Here is a 12,968-nt window from a genome sequence, read left to right as displayed (position 1 = left end):
ACTCTGGTGGCCTGAATAGTCAGAATCACAACTCTGCCCCAGCATGTTGAAGCCTGAAAAGGAAGATCTTTGGGAAGCTAGAATAGAATATAACTAGCCTCTCTAACTCAGGAATATTCTGGACCACACATCATGCTTATAATAATGCTGACTTCAAACTCAGCAACTTTTGGAGCTTATGCAGGCAGAAAGGCAACAGACTACCCATTTCGCAAGAGGAAAATGGAAGAACGAGTAATGAATAAGGAAGTCAGAAGGAAGGCAAATGCTCTGAGTTCAGTCTGGAGGGTAGGAGATTAACTACTTCCATTCAGAGCAGAGAATGACCTTTTAAGTCAGCGTGCACTACATTAGAAGAGGATGCAACCCAGGATAGGTGAACTAGGTCCTCTGACATTCCCTATTCCGATGCAAAGGAAGTCAGTTCTTGACTATCCCCCAAATGATTACCCACTTGGTCCAGTAACCCACCGTATCTAGGGTCCTCCAGCAACAGTGGGCCACAGAGAGAGCCAGTTAGATGGAAATAACAGTCTAATGTGCTTCTCACCCTCCCAAATAACATCCTGGCATTAAAGCAAGGGCCTTGGTGCCTCAAGCAAAGGGGGTGACTAACACATCTCCTAGCAGGCTGGCAGGATAGGTAATTTGAACAAGTAAGCTATCCGGCTGCATATAAGCCCTGCTCCATCACCTGACGTGAAACTGCTGCAGGACTGGGGACAAGCAGAAGGTATGAGGCTCCAGCACGAGGAGACAACTTGGTGAATACATACAGTGTATCACAGAATCCCAAAGCAAAAGTATTCAGGGGACTATGCATTATGTGTATGTTATTTGGACCAAGAGTTCAATCATAACAAGGTCATTCTTACATCCTCTTTCAGCTTATTTCATCCAAGAAAGACTGATTCTCACTGTATTCCCAAAGGATTAGGTACTCTAAAAATGGCCACTACTCAACAGAAAAGACAAAAGATCAGAAAGAAGGATCCTTTTAAAATATGTAATAATCAGTAAACTAGCATACCAAGAAACTATCTTCTTTAAAAGTAAAAAGTGATACCTCTCATGAGGATGAGACATAATGAAGGAAAAAAAAAAAGAGGAAAGGATAAACGAATGAATGAAAAACTCAGAGAGGTAAAGTAAACCAAGAACTTGAATTACAGTCAGATGTTAGAGCTCCAAACGAACAGGTAGTAAAGGATGCTGAACAAAAGCTCTTTCTGCCTGCTGGGTTCCTAAGAGTCTAAAATGAGGGATTAAAACGGCTTTATTTCAACAGAACACATTTTGTCATCGGATCTCCATCCGTGATGTGGATAGAATAAGTAACTTACGGCTGCACGCTTAAAAGGCAACAAATCCCTAAGTATTGGACCTTGTTCACTTTAGGAGAGCAAATCTCTGATTGCTTGTGTTTCACACACACAAAAAAAGAACTGTAACTTTTATTTTACCTTTTTTATTTCAAAATAAATAGCGTTTCCAAAAAATATTGACTGTAAGGGCAAATGAGTCAGTAAAGGACGGGAGACCAAGGGGAAGCAGAGAAAAGACTCTGAGCCTAGAAATACAACCATCACGGCACACTCACAGAGGCCCCTGCCATGACCCTGTCCTCTCACTACTGCTCTCATGGAAGCACAGCAAGGGCCCTGGGACACGAGCTAGAGGGTCAGAGAGAAGCAGTCCCTTGATATATACTCCTCAAAGGTGGTATCGGTTGATCCTCACTCCAGCCATGTGAGAGCCCTTGCCTCCCCATCCAATTTCTAGGATTCTATCCTAAGGAAAGTATCAAAGGTATGGTCAAAGGTTTATCCAAAAGACAGCTCATCCCAGTATCTCTGCCATTAACAAAGGATCTCAAACAACCATAATTTTCAACAGTGAGGGAATGGACAACTAAAGTAAGGTAGAGCCACCAGGAATCTTTCACAGGAAATTAATTTCTTGTGATGCCATGTTAAGTGAGAGGGAAAAAAACACGATGCCAAGCTGTATATACGTATAACTCTGAATTTTGCTTTTATCGTTTGCATTTTTAACTAGTGAAAGGAAAGTCACGGACATACCAGCAAAGGTCAGCTCTATTCTAGACAGAGGGAAGATGCGTGATTTTTATTCCTTCTTTAGACTCAGCTCTAACGAACATACACTACTTTTCTATCAGCAAAAACCAGTAAATATTTGTTCTATAATATGTCTACCATAAGATATTTCATTTGAGATCACAACCATCTTAGGCAAAGTCTGCTGCAGTCCAAAGCTGACTCAGAGAACAAAGAGTCAGATCTACACTGTAACCTGTGAGAAGGAGCAGAAATCCCGTGTGCCGGGCTAGCTGCTCCCTCTAGGCTGGCTGCCCACGCAGGAAGGTCTGCTGGCAGGATCGATTCCTTCTTCCCACAGCAACCGCTGCACCTAAATGACCTCGTATGTGTTTCTTTCCTCTTGGCATGAGGATCCCAGGAAAAGAGAATGAAAGCACCCTCCTCCCTGTTTCAGAAGAAGAAGTTTTTCTGGTAAACTTATCAAAATGACCCCAAATCAGCTACCACAAATTTGGAAACCTAAGTCATCAGTTATGTTCAGGAACTATGTATAAAAGCCCTATTTCTCAAGAAGGAATATAAAACAAAATCTATGAGTGCCACCTTGTGGCAAGACTGCCTGCTCTGCTGACCACCCCTCAGTCTCTGTGGTTCTCCACCCCCTGGGACTCCCGAGCATGGGGTGCAGCCACTGCCACGCATGCCCCATAATAACCCATCATAACCGCACCGAACATCCCGTCCCCAAGGTACTGTTCATTTTCAAGGATTTCCAGTTGAGATCCCAGAAATGCCTGTCTGAGGACATGGGGAATGCAGGGGCAGAGGAGCAAAACGCAAGATGTGCTCACTCATTTGCAGACCGTTCGGGGATGGGCTGAGGCCGCACTGTATGTGGTGCGTCTGGGCACACACTGGGCACACCCTGCCCCCCCCCCCCCACGGCAGGGACCTGAAGGGCAAATATCCCCTCCCCCAAGAATAGTTACCAATTCTATAAAGCTGTGAAGAAAAAAGGTTTACATTTACCATCAGTGAGCTTTGTGCTTAGAAGAAGTTTTATTTATCAGTGTTAGAACAACCATCACCAACTCGGGCACGATTTCAAAACAGCTCCTGTTGGATTCTGGCCATAAAATTCTTTTCCAAATTTCTAAGATCTTGTAAGGTAAAAAAGTTTCCTAAAACTTTAGAAAAAATACTAATCACTACTAAAACTTTATTTCATGCTCAAAGTGGTGGCCTCACATAAAAAGATGAAACGCCACCGTTTTGAACATCTGAACGTATTAACTGAGTCCCAGGCATGAGGGGAGGTGGACAAATCCTCACAAGGCAACCTGACCAGAGGACTCCAGGAGAGAATTAAGTGCTTAAAAGAGGTCAGTGTTACAAGTCTGATGGAACACAGAACACGGAAGGGGCCTGACACTGATTCTGACAGAAGATAATCTTCCTCTCAGAAAGGGATTAAGCTAAAAACCTTGCACTTCTGGACAAGAGGACTACAACAAACAGACAACAAACAGCATGAAAGGGAAAGCTGAGCAGGTATCAAAGTTCTCTTGAGAGGTGGTTGCTTATGCTTCTCTCTGCCCCAGCCAGCTTCAAGGCCTACTTCCAGAAAAGGATTTCCTCCAGTGTTCGGGTGGAAGCATATGGCAGGAAGTCGCTGCTGTGGTCCTGGACGTGGAAACGGGAGCATTCTCAAGTATGGAAATAAACCAAAGTGACCTAGATGGGATGGATCTCAACCAGGTGAGTCGTGGGAGAGCATGAAGCCAAGGAATTTATCACGAAGATGTGCTTGAACTGGGAAAAACAAATCTGACCCTCCAACCTCTGGAAGAACGTTTTCTCCCCTCCTAAGCCGATGAGATTAAAATCCTTGACTGCCCCTGTTTCAGAAAAACCAACATACTGCACAGGGAAGAGATGTATTAAAAAACCTGAGCAACTTGACAAGTCACTTCAGGGAAGAATCCTTCATTTGCTGTCCGTACAAGGAAAGCAAAAGAAAGAAAGTAAAATAAAGGCCAAGGCCCTTTGGTCCACAAAAATAAAATAAGAGGGAGGGAAAAAGAATTCTCACCCTGCCCGACTAAAATTCAAACCCGTGAGCTCCCCTGGAAGCAACAGCCTTGCTCCACCAGAAGCATCCTGGGATCAGTGTGGGTTAGCATTCCGACTTGCGACACTAGGCTCTGACAATGAATGGCATGGGAAGAGGTGACTTTCCCACCTTGGCTCAGCTTCCCAGCTGTCCTAACCTGGGAGGAAAGCGGCTATCACGACAGCTTGATGGGAAGGTCTTCCCCATATTTCCGGAGCAGCTTCTGATGGTTATGGTCCACTGACCACTGCTGGGGCAGGTGCTTGGGCTGCATGGAGTCCAGGAAATGCTGACGCCAGCGGCTCTCCAGCTGCATGAGGGAGCGCAGCCCGCCCTGGCTGTGGCACTGCACCACCTTCAGCCCGTGAGGAATGTAGTTTTCATTGGAAATCCTGGCAAGACACAAAGTACAAGGGTCTGAGGAAAACAAGCACAGGATGGTCTCACAGACGGCTCCAAATGCTGCGGGCCAAGGGGCTTCAGCAAGGGCATGTGAGGAGGTTGCTGGACTTCTAAAGGGTTGGTTACTTTAATGTTTTTAAAAACATCTTCCCTATACCTGCCTTTTTAAAGAAGTGGTTTGGACATATTGCACACAATCCAACACAAGGTATCTGGGATACTGAGCTACATTTGTGGGGAGGCCCCTCCCTGCACGAGGCTCAGCCCCCACTACAGGGCCCTAGTGTCTGACTGACTAGTAAAGAATGTTGGTCTTTTATGGACTCCACGGTTACTCGCCTTTCTTTTAACTGATTCATTCTGGGGGCGCCTGGGTGGCTCAGTCGGTTAAGCGTCCGACTTCAGCTCAGGTCACGAACTCTTGGTCTGTGAGTTGGAGCCCCGCGTCGGGCCCTGTGCTGACAGCTCAGAGCCTGGAGCCTGCTTTACATTCTGTGTCTCCCTCTCTCTCTGCCCTTCCCCTGCTCGTGCTCTGTCTCTTTCTCTCTCTCTCTCTCAAAAAATAAACATCAAAAAAAAAAATTTTTAATTATTCATTCTGAACCATAAATCACCCCACATGTTCCAATTTTTCATAACACTGTAATACCTGAATGTAAAATGCAAGGTGGTACATTTCTCTAGTGTCTTCTTTCTCATGGAAAGAATGCCAAACCATACGGCATAGGCAATACAGTCACTGGTGTTGTGATAGCGTTCTATGGTCACAGATGGTAGCTACCCTTGTGATGAGAACAGCATAACATATAAACTTGTTGAATCACTGTCGTATACCTGAAACGAATGTGATGTTGTGTGGCCCTGTGTCAACTACACTTCAATTAAAAAAAAAAAAAGATGGAGGTGTTTGGCTGGCTGAGTGGGTGGAACATGCAGCCCTTCATCTGGGAGTTATAAGTTTGAGCCCCACGTTGGGTGTACAGATTACTTCAAAATCAAATCCTGGGGCACCTGGCTGGCTTAGTCGGTTGAGCATCCAACTTCGGCTCAGGTCATGATCTCATGGTTTGTGAGTTCGAGCCCCGCGTCAGGCTTTCTGGTTTCAGTGCAGGGCCTGATTCGGATCCTTTATCTCCCTCTCTCCGCACCTCTCCACTCACGCTCTCTCTCAAAAATAAATAAGCATGCATTCATGCATAAATAGATAAATAAACAAACAAACAAACAAACAAATAAATAAATAAAATCTTAGGGGCATCTGGGTGGCTCAGTTGGTTAAACATTTTACTCTTGATTTCGGCTCAAATCATGATCTCACAGTTTATGGGACTGAGCCCCACACCGGGTTCTGTGTGCGAATAGCATGGAGCGAGGCTGCCTGGGATTCCTTCTCCCTCTCCCTGGCTCATGCTGTTTTCTCTCTCAGAATAAATACAAATTTTAAAAAAATAAAATAAAATCTTAAAAAAAAAAAAAAGAATGCCAAACCACATCCATGAGAGACCTGTTTCAGTCCCATGAAATATTCAGTTGTGCAGCTGGTGCTGTTTAATGGGAAAATGAATCCCTGCCTCCTTCCTAAGCACGGAGGCCTTAAAAACTATTCTGTTGCCATGCGAACAGTGTGTTCACCTCCTGTGAGGAAAGGCTAATTTTCTCAAGGAAGCTGGTACCCCACGGACTCAGTTCCCCTCCACGCATCCACGCCCCACTCTCAAGACCCCCTCCCCATCCTAGCAGTGCTGGTGCACTCCGGGGGTCTCCAGACACTATTGCTTAGCTCACCAGAGTGCCACTAACTAGCCTATCTTTCTCCAAACAGCTCTTCTTCCCAGTCCCAGACATCCAAGTCCAGCATCCTTCTATCCAAGTCAGCAGATGATCTGTTAGAAAGGTCTGTGGTGAAAGGGGAAGTTTGCCTGTTTTAGCAAATACATCTGGGAACCGGTTAAAGGAACCCGTCCCCTTAATTTCTCATAGGACCCTGGCAAGTTATTTGACTTTACCTCAGGGTAGCTAACATAAAGCTTGGAAAATAACATCTACTTTACAGACTCACAAGGTAGCTATAGGAATAAAACTCAGTAATGTTTCATTAACTTTGAAAGATTTAAAAAATGCAAGATACAATGTGAGCAGTTACCAGTAAGAAATCTAAATCCTATTTCATAGGTTTGTTATAAGAACTAATTAAGGCAATTTATGGAAAGTTTATTAGCTGGATTAAATAGATTAAGATATCTAGAAATATCTGTTTGATAATTGCTGCTATATTTAAGATTTTTTGGTAACAAAACTCTATAGGCAAACAGCATCGCATTCTGTTTGGTGAACTTATCAGCTCGATTATTTCAATCCCTAGTACGACTGGAAAAGAGACAGTTGGTAAGCAAAACTACAGCAGGTGATGCAGAATTTTTTTCACCGCAGCCATGCACCCATTCATTTCTTAGGACCATAAGCTTCTCATTTGGGAACACCGAGTTAAGTCCTGTAAGTTCAACCATGTACTCGTGGGGAAGGAGGGAGCAAAGAAGGAAGGGAAAAGGAGAAAAGTAACTTAAATGGTTAGAGCCAATATTCCATTCAATGGGCCAGTACCCTGAGTCCAGGCGAGACAGCAAACATGAATCCCCTGGTCTCAGTTCCCACCGATCTGGATACGGTGAGAGACCAAAAAAACCCCACATACACCGTACTCGTGGGCAACTTCAGAGACTTGAGGATATTTTTTGAGTATGATTTTCATCTTCTGTGCTGACTTTAGGATTTACTTCTGCATAGAATCTCTAAGGCACAACTCCACCTCATTTGAACTCACCTGCTAATCATGAAAATGACTGGATATATATGACCTTAAAAGGGTTAATGACAGAAGACAAGTCTCCTAAGGAAAGGAAATTCTCAAACAGATTGTACTATCCCAGTCCAGTGGTATTTTAAGCCATTACACACGTAACGGGATGACACAGGCTATGCACGCCCCCCACCTGGCAAGCAACCTCACCGAGTGGTCAGGGTCAGTGCTCTGGGTCACTCCTCCACCCTTTGTGTACCTGGTCTCCAGGCTGGCAGCCTCTTGAAGCATCTCATCCGTGATTGTGTCTGTGTCGTAAAACTCTCTGAGGGCTCGCAGCAGCTCCTCCTTCCGACGAGCAGGCAGGCTCTCTGCGTTGAGCAGGGCCCTGGCCCCAGAACGTACCTGCCGGCGCTCAGGGTCTTCTAGCAGCCGCAGACCCTCCTCAGAGCCAATGGGGGCCTGGAACTCCCTGGCCAGCTGCTGCTTCAGGTGGTTGTCGTAGTAGTTAGAGACGGCGTGGCAGGAGGTACAGAGCAGCAGCACATCGTGGGAGTTGTGGTCTTTCATCTCAATGGGGAAGTGCTTCCGGTACTCGTGTGGAATCACGTTCTTCCTGCCAAGCCCACCCAGAAGGCAGCGCTCATTAGCAGATGACACGGAACACATGTGGAGCTAGCAGGCGGGCTACTGGAGTCTCATCTGGGCCTAAACATGACTGAGAAGCCTTGGGCACCACAATCCAACAGAGATTACATACAGGCAGTACAACCTATTCCACTCTCGGCCTGCCTACCTACCCGTGCCTTAGTTTCCTCTCTCCTAGAAGTAGGTTCATACCACCTGCCCTCAAGAGCCAGCGGAGGGCCAATGGCAGAGGGAGGCTAATAACCACCTTTGTCAAGATTGTATTCCCAGAAGGAAGAGTATCAGAGAAATGAAAAAAAAAATACTAATGGCCTTTAATATCTAGAAAATAACTCTCAAAGCATGTAGCAGGCAACCTCTACTTCTGAAATTCTGGAAGCCTGGTGACCTAAAAAAACCAATTTCCTCTATCTGAGAAATCCCTCACTCAGACTATTTCCATGGTTCATCAAGGCCCAGCAGTGTTTTCTAAGGAGAACTAAGCTCTCAGGAAAAACTCTTAAGAGCAACAATTATTTGTCTCACTTTGTAAGAAGAGAATGTAGGAAAGTGAATTATTCCACAGAAGCCAGGGAGAAAACCCAAAGTGTGCCTTCAGGTCATCCAAATACAGGCACACCTCATATCATTGTGTCCTGCAGATTTTACATTTTTTGCACATTGAAAGTTTGTGGCAACCCTGCATCAAGCAAGTCTACTGGCCCCATTTTTCCAACAGCATTTTTTCACTTCCTGTCTCTGTGTCATATTTTGGTAATTCTTGCAACATTTCGAACTGTTTCATTATTATTATATTCGTTATGCTAATCTGTGATAAGTGAGCACAGGTGTCACTACAGTAATTGTTTTGGGGACACCATGAACCATGCCCATATAAGACCGTGAAAACAATAAATAAATGTTATGTGTGTTCTGACTGCTCCACCAGCTGGCCATTGCGCTGTCTCTCTCTCTCCCTTTCCTGGGGCCTCCCTATTTCTTGGGATGCAATGATATTGATATCAGGCCAGTTAATAACCCTACAATGGCCTATTAGTGTTCAAGCGAAAGAAAGAGTTGCACGTCTCCCACTTTAAATCAAAAGCTAGAAGTGATTACACTGAGTGAGGAAGGCATGTGGAAAGCCGACACAGGCCAAAAGCTATGCCTCTGGAACCAGTTAACCGACTTGTGAATGCCTAGGAAAAGTTCTCGAAGGAAATTAAAAGTGCTGCTCCAGTGAACACATAAATGCGATGCAAATGAAACAGCCTTACTGCTGACATAGAGAGAGGTTAGTGGTCTGGACAGAAGATCAAACTAACCTCAATGTTATCTTAAGCCAAAGCCTAATCCAGAGCAAGGTCCTAATCCTCTCCAATTCTGTGAAGGCTGAGAGGTGAGGAAGCTGCAGAAGAAAAGTCTGAAGCCAGCAGAGGTCGGTTCAGGAAGTTTAAGGAAAGAAGCCATCTCCACAACATGAAAGTGCAAGGCGAGGCAGCAAGTGCATATGTAGAAGCTGCAGCAAGTTCTCCAGAAGATCCAGCTAAGATAATTCATGAAGGTGGCTCCAGTAACCAACAGATTTTCAATGTGGATGAAATAGCCTTTTATTGGAAGAAGACGCCATCCAGGGCTTTCATAGCTAGAGAGAAGTCAGCACCTGGTTACAAAGCCTCAAAAGAGGGGTGCCTGCGTGGCTCAGTCGGTCAAGCATCCAACTTCGGATCGGGTCATGATCTCACAGTTCGTGGGTTCGAGCCCCGTGTCGGGCTCTGTGCTGACAGCTAGATCAGAGCCTGGAGCCTGTATTTGGATTCTGTCTCCTTCTCTCTCTCTGTCCCTCCCGTGCTTTCTCTCTCTCTCTCAAAAATAAATAAAAAACGTTAAAAAAAATTTTTTTAAAAGCTTCAAAAGACAGGCTGACTCTCTTGTTAAGGGCTAATGCAGCTGGTGACTTTCAGTTGAAGCCAATGCTCATGGACCATTCTAAAAACCCTAGGGCCCTTCAGAATGATGCTAAATCTACTCTGCCTGTGCTCTCTAAATGGAAAAACAAAGTGTGGATGACAGCCTATCTGTTTACAACATGGTTTACTGACTATTTTAAGCCCACTGTTGAGACTACTGCTCAGAAAAAAAAATTTCCTTTCAACATTTTACTGTTCATTGACAGTATATCTGGCCACCCAAGAACTCTGATGGAGATACACAAGATTAATATTGTTTTCATGTCTGCTAGCACATCTATTCTGCAGCCCCTGGGCAAAAGAAGTCACTGCAGATGTGGTAGAAATAGCAACAGAACTAGAATCAGAAGTGGAGCCTGAAGATGGGACTGAATTGCTGTGATCTCAGGATAAAACTTTAACTGATGAGTTGCTTTTTATCGATGAGCAAGGAAAGTGGTTTCTTGAGATGGAATCTATTCCTGGTGAGGATGCTGTGAAGATTGTTGAAATGACAGCAAAGGATTTAGAATATTATGTCAACTTAGTTGATGAAACAGTGCAGGATTTGAAAGGACTGACTCCAATTTGGAAAGAAGTTCTACTGTGAGTAAAATGCTATCAAACACCATCACATGCTACAGAGAAAATGTTTGTGAAAGAAGAACCCATCAGTGCAGCAAACTTCCTTGTCATTTTATTTTAAGAAACTGTTAGGGCGCCTGGGTGGCTCAGTCAGTTAAGCAACCAACTTCAGCTCAGGTCATGATCTTGTGGTCCATGGGTTTGAGCCCGTGTCGGGCTCTTGCTAACTGCTCAGAGCCTGGAGCCTGCTTCGTATTCTGTGTCTCCCTCTCTCTCTCTGCCCCCTCCCCCCACCACTCAAGCTCCGTGTCTCTCTCTCTCTCTCTCTCTCTCTCTCTCTCTCTCTCTCTCAAAATAATAAACATTAAAAAAAATTTTAAATTTAACAAAAAAAAAGAAATTGCCACAGCCACCCTAACCTTCAGCAGCCACCACCCTGATTAGTCAGCAGCCATCAACATCGAGGCAAGACCCTCCTCCGGCAAAGAATTACAACTCACTGAGAGCTCAGAAGATGGTTAGCATTTTTTAGCAATAAAGTATTCTATGTATGTATGTATATAACCTCTGTACCCAATGTGGGGCTCAAACTCATGACTCCAAGATCAAGAGTCACATGCTCTACTTACTGAGCCAGTAAGGCACCCCAGCAATAAAGTATTTTTTAATATATTTTTTAATGTTTATTTCTTTATTTTGAGAGAGTGAGACAGAGACAGAGAGAGAAAGCATGCAAGTGGAGGAGGGACAGAGAGAGAGAGAGAGAGAGAGAGAGAGAGAGAGAGAGAGAGAGAATCCCAAGCAGGCTCCATACTGTCACTGCAGAGCCCAACTTGGGGCTCAAACTCACAAACTGTGAGATTATGGCCTGAGCTGAAATCAAGAGTCAGATACTTAACCGACTGAGCCACCCAAGTGCCTGTGAAGTATTTTTAAATTAAAATATATACACTGTTGTTTTAGACATAATGTTACTGCACTATAGTGCAGTGTAAATGTAATTTTTACATGCACTGGAAATCAAAAATTCATTTGACTCATTCACTTTAAGATTTTTAAAAAATTTTTTTAATGTTTATTTTTTTAGAGAGAGACAGAGAGACAGAGCATGAGTGGGGGAGAGGCAGAGAGAGAGGGAGACATAGAATCCGAAGCAGGCTCCAGGCTCTGAGCTGTCATGTCATCACTGAGGCTCAATGTGGGGCTCAAACTCATGGACCGCGAGATCATGACCTGAGCTAGTCAGACACTTAACTGACTGAGCCACTCAGGCACCCCTAAGATTTTATTTTAAAGTAATCTGTACACCCAGCGTGGGGCATGAGCTCACAACCCCGAGATCAAGAGTGGCATACTCCACTGACTGAGACAGCCAGGCGCTCCTGCCTCACTTTATTGTGGTGTTCGCTTTATTATGATGGTCTGGAGCCAGAGTTGCAATATATCTGAGGTATGCCTGTATTCCATGAATAGTACCAAGGTGCAGCTTGTGAGCCACTCAAGGAAGGATTATAAGAACACACAGAGAAAGGCAGCTTCAGAAGGAAATTGTCTCTGATCTTTCTATAAGCAAAAGGGAATCACTCTCTTCATGGCAAACTGTCACTGAGAAAGAGTGTTACGTTCCGGAAACCAAGAACTGGTCTCAGGATAGGTGGGGGACACTATAGCAAGGCCACACAGAGTTCAGAAGCTCTCAGGAAAACTGGGGTGACCGCCATGGACAAGTCTTTCAGCCAAAGTGGACAGATTCAACCAAGGCCCCCGAAGGTTCCATATGTGGCTACAAAGGCAAATTCCATCAGAGGCAGAGAATCTGGGTGGCCAGACCCCACACTCACCGAATGTATGAGTCCTTCTTGCCACATACTACACACAGGTTCTCTTTAACCATCAAGTAATAGTCTCCTGGAGATTCGGGTCTTCCCGCAGGTTCAAACTGTAGCTTGACCACAAAAGGCTCTTCGCTCACCAGCTCTTAAGAAAAAGAAAAAGGGTGAGTGTTTGCCTACCTCTCCCTCAGGAAGGAAGCCCCACCTGAACTGTTCTCTGCTGTATCCACCAGAGATCAGGATTATAACTGAAGACGTATAGGTCTAAGGTCATATTAGGATCAGTGACAAAGCTAGATTAACTTCTCCTTATGTTAGTTCTTCAACTGTCTAAAAATTATAAAGTGAAAGAAGGGAGACAGGAGAAAAAGACACACAAATAGATAAAAAGATAGCTCCGAACGTCCTTGAAGGAAAGGAAAAATAAAATACCCCTGGAGCACCTCTACTTTCCTACCATACAACCTTCTCTCCAGACCCAAGATGAGACCTCATGCCTTTTGCTGGAGGCTGGGCCTGAGTCTCTAAGCAGACAGCAATCACAACTGAACAGCCACGTCTCACTTGTCTCAAGTTCTTTCTGCCTTCTTCTATCCCTCCCTG

General features: G+C 44.7%; 1 protein-coding gene across 2 annotated transcripts in view; it reads right to left on the bottom strand.

Moving 5' to 3' along the window:
• Positions 1 to 3,100: 3,100 nt before the first annotated feature.
• EXD2 (exonuclease 3'-5' domain containing 2) overlaps positions 3,101 to 12,968 on the bottom strand; it is a 51,748-nt gene continuing 41,880 nt past the window's right edge. For both annotated transcript variants that reach the window (XM_043554375.1, XM_043554374.1), the window contains 3 exons: positions 12,375 to 12,510; positions 7,632 to 7,988; positions 3,101 to 4,565 (listed from right to left, as the gene is read on the bottom strand). In XM_043554375.1, coding sequence (XP_043410310.1) covers positions 4,349 to 4,565; positions 7,632 to 7,988; positions 12,375 to 12,510 — 710 coding nt within the window. In that variant the 3' untranslated portion in view covers positions 3,101 to 4,348. The remainder of the gene's footprint in view (positions 4,566 to 7,631; positions 7,989 to 12,374; positions 12,511 to 12,968) is intronic.

This window comes from Prionailurus bengalensis, chromosome B3 (assembly GCF_016509475.1).
Source record: "Prionailurus bengalensis isolate Pbe53 chromosome B3, Fcat_Pben_1.1_paternal_pri, whole genome shotgun sequence".
NCBI classification, from domain to species: domain Eukaryota; kingdom Metazoa; phylum Chordata; class Mammalia; order Carnivora; family Felidae; genus Prionailurus; species Prionailurus bengalensis.
Note: the sequence above shows the minus strand (reverse complement) of the source record. Positions and strands in the feature narration are given on the sequence as shown.